The 9,127-nt window shown below is 44.7% G+C and overlaps 1 protein-coding gene across 1 annotated transcript in view; it reads left to right on the top strand.

Moving 5' to 3' along the window:
• Positions 1 to 6,292: 6,292 nt before the first annotated feature.
• T265_02623 (hypothetical protein) overlaps positions 6,293 to 9,127 on the top strand; it is a gene marked incomplete at both ends in the record, with an annotated part of 3,602 nt that continues 767 nt past the window's right edge. The window contains 3 exon segments of the mRNA XM_009166921.1: positions 6,293 to 6,370; positions 6,385 to 6,495; positions 7,745 to 7,879. Of these exon segments, the coding sequence (XP_009165185.1) occupies positions 6,293 to 6,370; positions 6,385 to 6,495; positions 7,745 to 7,879 (324 nt within the window).

Genomic DNA, 9,127 nt, shown 5'->3' with positions numbered 1-9,127 from the left:
CGACACAAGTGATGAACTCCAATAAGAGCGAAATCCGAGTCCATTGTTTCATCGCTTTGTTGTGTTCAAACCAGAATACTTCTGCAATACGGCCCTTCAGACGAGAGTGACGTGAACACATTTTGTTTAGAGCGCAAGGCATATCGCCCTTCGGTTATATTAACTATATCCGTGTCGTGAAGCAATTCCATTGAGGTCTCTCCTTTTGACCAGGAGGAGCCTTAAAGTATCAACTCTTTAATCTTTGAGGTTTGTCGCCCTGGAAGAGAACTGCAACGAGAACGAAATAGCTCACTTTCGCACTGTCTCTCTGACAGAGATGTATCACCTTGGGAGTTCATTCGTGGGAAACAGTATTGTATCAGGCAGAGGGTTCTAACACAGGAGCTTGCTAGCTAAAGCGAATAGCGCTTTTAAAATTTCAATTTGACTATGCTTCAGTGAAGGTGTTTTATCTTCCGCTTAGGTTTTACTTGGTCATGTGAGCAAGTTTTCTCCGTGGAAGGTCCACCTATTGGCCATGAAAGCCCACAACAGTCACTGATTTTTCAAAAAATTGCTGGAGGTCTAAACCTGAGCTACTGTTAATCTGTCCTTATCCGTAAATCAAGCTCACGTTTTGAAGTACCAGGTTTTTTCCCTGTACAACGTCCGTCCTTTGAGTGCGTGTTTTCCGGGCGCATTGACCAACTAAAGCCAGCACTGACTATTCCTACCATACATGATGATTGTATCGAATCTTGAAAGTTTCCATGTCGGAATATGGGGAAATTCGCATTCCGAATTGCAAAACTGACGAGGTATCACGCTCCGTCACTAGCACCTGGATAGTTAGGTTTGAATGACACGAGCTCCGTCTCCCTTTGGTTGTCCTAAATTCATTTAAGGTCATCCTCATCACCCTCATCAGAGTCATTTTCAGCTACTTTTGGAACATACAACTTGAGCTGATGATCGATTTTTCGTCTTGGGTTCCATTCGTTAATTCCCGTAATTTTAGCTGGAACAAAAATAGACCGTAACCCTCCGTTCGGCCTTGGTGGGTGGCTCGAGGCCGTAGACAGGCGATGCACCATAGATGGACGGTGCAGCGAGCTGTCACGAGCCTCATGGAGCTGCTTACTACAAAAAGTACTGTGTATCAGTATGATAACTCTGTTTTTCAAAACTCTAGTTCGAGTTTTCACTGGGACACCATCTAGGTACCTGTCACCTCGCTTCAAACAAGGCGTAGTCCACAGGCGTCGCTGTTACTACAGTGAATGTGTTGCTTGCAGTTATAGTGTAGAAAAACGACATAGTTTGAACTCATCCACTGCTGTTGTTGAAATCGACATACTTGACAGCCAAGTGGTTTGATATCTGCTGCGACATCCTCTTAATTAACGTTGGACTGCTGGGTAGACCTACCGCAGGTTGTGTTTCCAAGCTGGGCCTTGATATGACTTTTGCGGTCTCACCTTCCTAATAAGATATGTACTGTCCAACAACAGGGATCCATATTTGCGGCATACTGTCAACATGAAACGAAAAACAGCTTACCAACTTCGTTATCCAGAGGAGTATGGGAACGCTAGTCTGAAAAATGTTGACTGGTGTTCGTTATGGTATTTGGAAGACAAAATCCTCAGTGCAACCAACAGTGCTAAAGTCAACTTGAATTTCGGGATTAAGGACCTCAGTCGTTTCCGAAATGTAGCTAGTGTGGGCCGATTTTGGTTTCTTTATGTAAATGAAGTCGCTAGTCTGGTATAAGAAGCCCAAAAGCACTGTCCAGGTGTTTCAACCATATTGGGAATCGTCAGCAATGCGAATGAATCTCTAGGGAGTTTCGAACCCATGACCTCCCAACTAGTAGTTCGGCCATCGGTGCAGCTGAATGATTGACTCGCACTTGGAAAGAGATATATTCTCACTCATCCTGAGTGACTGGCAGCCTAAAAATTTTTCGACTGACACGCATCTGTTCTCCAACCCTCCCAGTCAGCACCGGTTCTTATTTTTATGTACAACATGTCCTCCAGGACGAGTTACGATAGTTGAAAGAAAGATTGCCTCTCCAATGGGTGGGTTATCAAGATGAGTCGTGTCTGACCAAGAATTCTGCAAAGCAAACGACTTCTTTTTTTAGAGTGAATCCCTTTTTGAAGCCACAAGAGTATAAAGGTGTGTGTGATTCATGATGTAAGATGATTTTTTGTTTCCACTGTTTAAGTAGTGCATGTCAGGTGAAGAGGTCAGTGGCGTCGTGCGTGATTAGCTCAGCAGAAAATTGGCAAGAAAGTTTGCCAGGCATNATGTCTCAAGTCATACTACTTAAAAGACCGAAACCATTCGGGTGTTGCTTGCAGTCATATTTTTCCGCTGTAACACCCTTTTGGTGCCGGGCCGCCATACTACCCAAAGGAATCACGAGGCCTGGGATACTTTCAGGCTGCTCAAGCCCAGACAGGAGCAGTAGAGGTGCAGAGGTTGTGTTCTGGTCAGCAAGTTCGCGCCTTAATCACTGAGCTATTTCGAGCTCTGTGCGTGAGACATACGTGTGGGACGTAGAGGCCCGTCTACCACCAACAATGCAGAGGCGACCATGGTCGTCATGTTAGTTATCTCACACCTAGGTGCGCACACAAACGACTAGTACTGAATTGCATCAAAGAGTTTACCTGTGACAATGCGGGAAACCAATCTACAGGTAGAAATCCTGAAGTTGGCGATGAATTCTTGAAAGCTGTGGCCAATTCCATAGAGGTTGTCGCGCGAAGCATTTGACAGACTAACATGACCTCCCTTCCAAAAGAACGTATCAGATGGAGACATTCCAATTACGGGCGCAGGGTAACCTTCCTATTCAGCGCAAATCCGGGTTTTCAACGAAGAGGATTACTTCACCGGTCAGGCATCACAGTTTTGCACCACACAGTGATAACAGAACGCGAATACACTAAAAATTTCAGTCATCCCATTGATCTGTCTCTCTGAACGCTTCCAGAGTTCCGTTTAGGGTTACCGAAAGTATCCATATATCTGCCAGACAATTCGGTTAACGCATATTATCGTCCCCTGTACGCCAAGATGAGTGGTGTATGATTAATCAATAACGAAGAGTTGAATTAACATAGTCGTTTCACAAATGAGAAATTTTCCTCTAGCAACGTCAAAGATCAGACGGAATTTACTTTGTTCATCAACCTTGATATACAACCCTTCTTTACTATCCTCGGTGAACTGCTTGTATAGAATCGCCTCAATGTATTGCGAGTAGTCAATTCACGGTGAAGAAGTAGTACAGCTTGTTTCGATTGCAACCTGAGTCTTTCCTCGTGTTTTACATCCAAGACCTATTCGACTGCACAAACAAGCACACAGCAACCATCCACGTGTATGTCGATAAAAACATCCAAACTTGTACAACGTGTTCGAAACAATTTCATTTCCTGTCATGAGACAAAAACCTAAACGGACCTGCCCATCAAAGCTGTAAACCAGTCTGACTGGTTCGGTGACACAAGATTAGCAAATGTGTGTGCAACTTTCCCACTGGCACGAGATTTCGTAACTCATACCCCTTTGGGTGCATCAAGCTGGATGTGCGTGTGTTTGAGTACACTGCTAGGGCCAAAACAGACACTTGTCTGATCCGCCCCCTTTGTCGGTTGTGAGAGCTTGTTTGGACGCACAAACAATTGACAAATTGGTGTCTGCGGGCGTGCATGCAATGCGAAGCTGTCAGTCTAACAGATCCACACGAACACTGGCAACATGCAAAAAAACCGGATGTGAAAACAGGTTTGGTTGGTCGGAGCGGGCTGTGGACGCTTTGGCTTACTTGAACGTACACACCCCCACGCACCCCTCTATCGCTTGTCGAGGGGCGATGGAAATGTTATCACGAGAAAACTGTGTTATCCGACTGAGTTTACAGCTTCCGGAGTTGCAACAGAGCAATTCGACCCCGGCAACTTATGAAGTTGTCAATTATTGAGACTGGCGCAATACTACCCTGGTTCGACATGGAACCCAAGAGACAGAGAGCTGTACATCAACGCATGGACAACGTCCACTTGGTCCATCCACTCCTGTCTATTCGAAAACTTGAACAAGGACAGGCTACGTGTAGATTAAGCACAAACTACAGACAAGTGGAGCAATGGTTGGGGAAAAAACTTTGAAGTGTTCATTCATTATATCGCACAGTGCTCAACGATGTTTGCCTTGACCTTCTCACTTTACAACCACTTCAGGTGTGACTGCTTTTGTAAACAAGGTGAAAAGGTTCTCCCACCCTCAGTGCTTTGAACGATCCTCTGGGAACGGCGTGTAATTGGGTGAGGAGCGTTTTTGTGTTTCCTGAGCCGCACAACAAAACAACAGCAAACAGGATTATAATGCATAGGGCTTTTCCCACATCCACCCGAGTGCCACCAAAATCTGTGTAATCGAGTCGCCAATAAGTAAGAAAGAGAAGTGGGCGTGAACGTGTTGCAACGATCCACTTGAGTTCAAGTGTGGGTCAGAGAAAGTGGATTGCTTGAAGCACGGGGACGGGACACGTAAAAGAAACATTTGACCCAATACTTCGAGTAGATTTGTATCACACCTTTCGAATGACCAAGGAACCAGATAACCTTCATTAGAAGATCTCAGTGGAAAAGAGAAAGTTTAATCGACAAGGAAAAATGTCAGAAATGCTCAAGGCCGTATTATTTTAGTCGCGGCCAGCGGGATGGTGGGTAGCGCCAAGAATAACCCTGGCAACATCGAGTAATCTGACCGGAAAGGGTCCTTTCTGTAACAATCGTTCAACTGCAGCATCCTTTCGGTGCATATCTGCCATGTCAGGCCAGGGAAGCACGAGGGCCAAGTTACTGCCAGGTTACCTCAGCTTAGGCAGCAACAGTCGAGATGGCGGAGTTGGGTTCGAACAACGAACCTTCGGATCAGTAAGTTCGCACCTTAACCACCGAGTTATCGAGCTTTCGCTAAACATGGGTTGTGAAAAAATGTAAACGAGAAGATATTTGCCGAGCTTTACTATTTCGTCCCCATCTCGTCAGGGGGTTACTGAAAAGTATCATTTTTTAATATAAAAAGGTACAGAATGGTGCACGGAGCCGGTCACTAAATAAATCGATCAGGTCCATTTTGCTTTAGCCAACTCAAGCTAACGACGCACATAAGATTATTTCGGACGCATAAACTCGGTCGATAATGATCGATCAGTATGGCCTCCGATCGATATTCTGGCTAAGATGTTGTCATTTCAGAGACTATCTCCAACGAAATCTGTTGAATGAGTGTACCCATCCTTGAAGTGTACCAGCCCAAAAGAACCAAGTGGATTAGTGTTGATCTACATGTGTTTTCGTAAGAATTGGAACCGATCAAGCGGTGTTGGTTTCCAGGTTGACCCAGAGAATGTCAGGATACTGCCTCGTAGTCGTTCTCAACACAAAATATGGCCAAAACAGTGCTGTTGCTTCCTCTAAAAACAAAACTAAGAGAACGCAATCACATCATAAATACAAAATAGCGAAATTCGTTGCAGCTTCCATGGCGTTCCCACCGGATTCAGACAATGCTTCGTACGCACTGGTTGCCGGAATTAGACATTCTTTGGACGGCCCGCCAACATGGGTGGCCCAGCATTCATATCTTTATGGTAAACATCGAAACCGAGAAAAGTTCAAGAGATTGCCACCTAGAAGTTTTTGCATTTAGGTTGCTTGGACAGAACTCCAGTTCAAAGCACCAACCTAGACCAAGGGCTTAGGAGCTGTTCACCTCTGAGTGATTCCACTCCACTGTTTGTTTCAGTGTTATTTATATCATTGAGGCGAGATGGTTCAAGTGGTTAGAGCGCGAATTTACTGACAGGAAAGTCCACGGTTCGAACCCGACCTCTGCCACTCGACTTCCCCTGTCTAGGCTTGGGCGACCTGGCAGTATCCTAGCCCTCGTGTGGTGTGGCAGCTAGGCACCGAAAGGGTGCTACAGCTGAACGAGTTTTTTTATATCATTGAGGGGCGAGATGGACCAAGTAGGTAGAGGCCTCAGGGCCGTCCTCTGTCGGAGAGTGCATACCGTACATACAATCAGCTTACCATGTCAAGATTCATTGATCTTAATTGGGCCAGTTAAGATAGCTCAGTGGTCAGAGCGTGAATTTACTGACCGGAAGGTCCGTGGTTCGAACCCGATCTCGGCCTCTCGACTTCTCCTGTCTAGGCTTGGGCAACCTGGCAGTATCCCAGCCCTCGTGCCTCCTTCGTGTGGCATGGCAGATAGGCACTGAATGACTATATCTTTGAGACTACATCAAAAATGGACAAACCTAGGGAGATGGACGCCTCTCTCTAAATCTCCCTATGATGTATAGGCCTGAAGATAACTTCCTGCTGGCTTGCAGCTCTACGGAAGCCTAGGTGCACATCACACTTCAATTACAAACAAACATTTCTGGCATCAATTTCTCATCGGAAGACAGCTCAGTCAACGGTACGAAATGGGCTTCTGACATCGAGGAAGATCACGGTTATCGGTAGCGTTGGTCTGTGTTGGATCCGGCCCATTCTGCCAGTGGACAGTGTACTCGAATGTGGGCCACAGGTCGAAAAATATATGCTTCTGGCATTCTAGAAACAGTAGTGGCTAAGCTGAGTCTGGACGTTTAAAGGACTGATCACGCCAGCTCTGTTTCTAGTTGAGCAACTCAGGTAGGACAGATCTCCTTCGACCCCTTAGATTTTCTCAAAAAGGAGCGCCATGGATCCCCCAGCTATATACATGACTAGAAAGAGCTGCGATGTGACCCGAATCTTGTGTAATCTTGAATGCCGCCCATTTCTCAAGATTGCGAATGCAGAGGGTGGATACGTTTTCACTGCCATAATGAAGCACCGTTCAAAGAAGGTTTGTATATGGTACATCATAGCGTGTTAGTAATTAGTCAACACTTTCTCCATCATCTCACCAAGTTTCAGTTGCTTTGACGCAAATACATTGGTAGTTTGAAACAGTTTCAATCCTCCACTACGAGGCTGTGGAACAGTATTCTCAAAAACCGACCTCAAGAGGCAGAAAAAACCTGTGTTTGACTAAACGCTGGTGTGTTAATCTAAAAGAAGCCCGCGAGCGTATCAAAAAAAAGGAATTAATTCTGAGTAATATTCTTGTTAGAGTTTTCATCAACCTTGTGAGTAGTACGTTACGAATATACACTTTATTTCTTGTTCAGAACCCAACCTGTTAAGAAATGATCACTTACTATTGAGGAGTATGTTGATATCTAATGTGGAGTATGTGATCTTTGGTTTGCTGGGTGAGTTGAACAATTCGATTGCAGACGTTTCATTACCACTCCAGGTGATACCGGTAGTATGTTTCTGGAGAGTGGCATGGTGCATCAGTAGCTGGCACAGTCAAATTGCCAAGCCCAGCGAGTAAATTGCAATAAGACAATCCTGCAAAGATTGGTGGCAACCAGTACAACAAACGTTTTGTTGATGCAGTGGGACATGGTTTCCCAGTAATCGTTTTCCGGGAAATATCGGTGTTTTTCTACAATTTGTAAACACAAGTTGGTAAACACGATACAACTGCTTACGGTTGCGAATCGCTCAAACCCCGCGCCAAACAGGGCCCCACATATCGACCAATGTCTCACTAATGTCAACTTCTGCGTTCAAGGAATTTTCCCAATTCCCAGTAACTGGAGCTGACATATTTGTAATGCCCTACTAATAAGGTTGCTGAAAATTCGTTGACAGCCTACGACCGGTTTTGCCCTTCTTGGGGCTCATCAGGTAAGTGCAGTCCCCGAGTTTCCGTCAACCTTGTGTTCTGGGTTCCAGGCGAGTCTCTCGCAAAAAAAAACAAATTAGTTTGCAAATGAGTGTATTTCGCGAAAAAATATCAAATTTCTAACTTTCGAATTCTAATCCGGTTTAAAATGTTAACAAGTGGTGGTCAGGAATACAAACCATATGGATTCCGTCGTGGTAGTGAACGATACTCTGGTACGAATACTAAATGAACTTTTATGCTAAGAGTCCAAAAGAACAACTTCAGCTGAATGAGAATCAATCGACGCTTTCGTCCTTGCAAAATACAAGCAGGTCAACATGAGTCTTAGTTTCACTGATAGCATAATCATGTTCGACTTGGGTAAAATCCTCGCCAGGTGAACAAATGAAACCAACCAATCAAAATTATACGAGAACATGATCGTTTGTTTCCTCAGGACAGGAGGTAACCACAATAAGCATGTTCTGGTAACGCCTTTAATCAAGAAAAGGTACAGTCGGCTACGCCATTCTCAAATACTAGTAAAATTACATTAGGGGACGTTTATTTGAGTTGAGTAAAAGTGGTGAACACTTGTGCAGTCGAGCTGGTGTTGTCAGAAACGCGTCGCACTTTAGAAATCGAATTTGCAAGTGGTCTGACCTGTCTACACAAAGGAATTGCGAAATTCGGTGGATCTATTGCTGAGTAGCGTTTCAGATTTGCAGTCGAGGCTACAGGTGACCGAATATCATCCATCTGATAGTTCACACATGTACGTAATTGCTGCCATAAGCACGTTACTGAACAAAAGTTTATGCAGGTGTCTGGTCTATCAGCCACTTGTGGGCGAACAACCGCTCGGATAGCGTGGGTAGTCGTCAGTGCAGTGTTCGTGACGAGAAAATTTAAATTCACTTCTCTAACCTTCCACTTGGTGTTCACAAACAATCTGAAATGGTGCTGTATTCATTCTCTGTTGTTTGGAACCACTGTTGTGCTTGTGAATACTTGAATAAACAGTAAATTAGTGAGAATGCTCAGATAACCAATGAGCTTACCTTTGCTTGCGTTCGACGTCGGAAAACCATCAAATTTTGAATTTCATGATTGGGAGAAGTCAGCTGATCTAATGAGGTAGTCACGATCAACTTGTCCGTGGGGAATTTCATCTGCTCCAGAAACTAGTTTTAGTTTTGGTCTGAGCTCACCAGAACAACTGTGCCAGGACAGAAGGACTGATATGAAGATGAATCTAGTGAATTTCTGGTCAGGCAGATGACCTCAGATGATCCTGTTTTCGGCTGACCTTGCATGCATCGATCGCGTCAATGTCAGTGACATG

This window comes from Opisthorchis viverrini (genome assembly GCF_000715545.1).
Source record: "Opisthorchis viverrini unplaced genomic scaffold opera_v5_33, whole genome shotgun sequence".
NCBI classification, from domain to species: domain Eukaryota; kingdom Metazoa; phylum Platyhelminthes; class Trematoda; order Opisthorchiida; family Opisthorchiidae; genus Opisthorchis; species Opisthorchis viverrini.
Note: the sequence above shows the minus strand (reverse complement) of the source record. Positions and strands in the feature narration are given on the sequence as shown.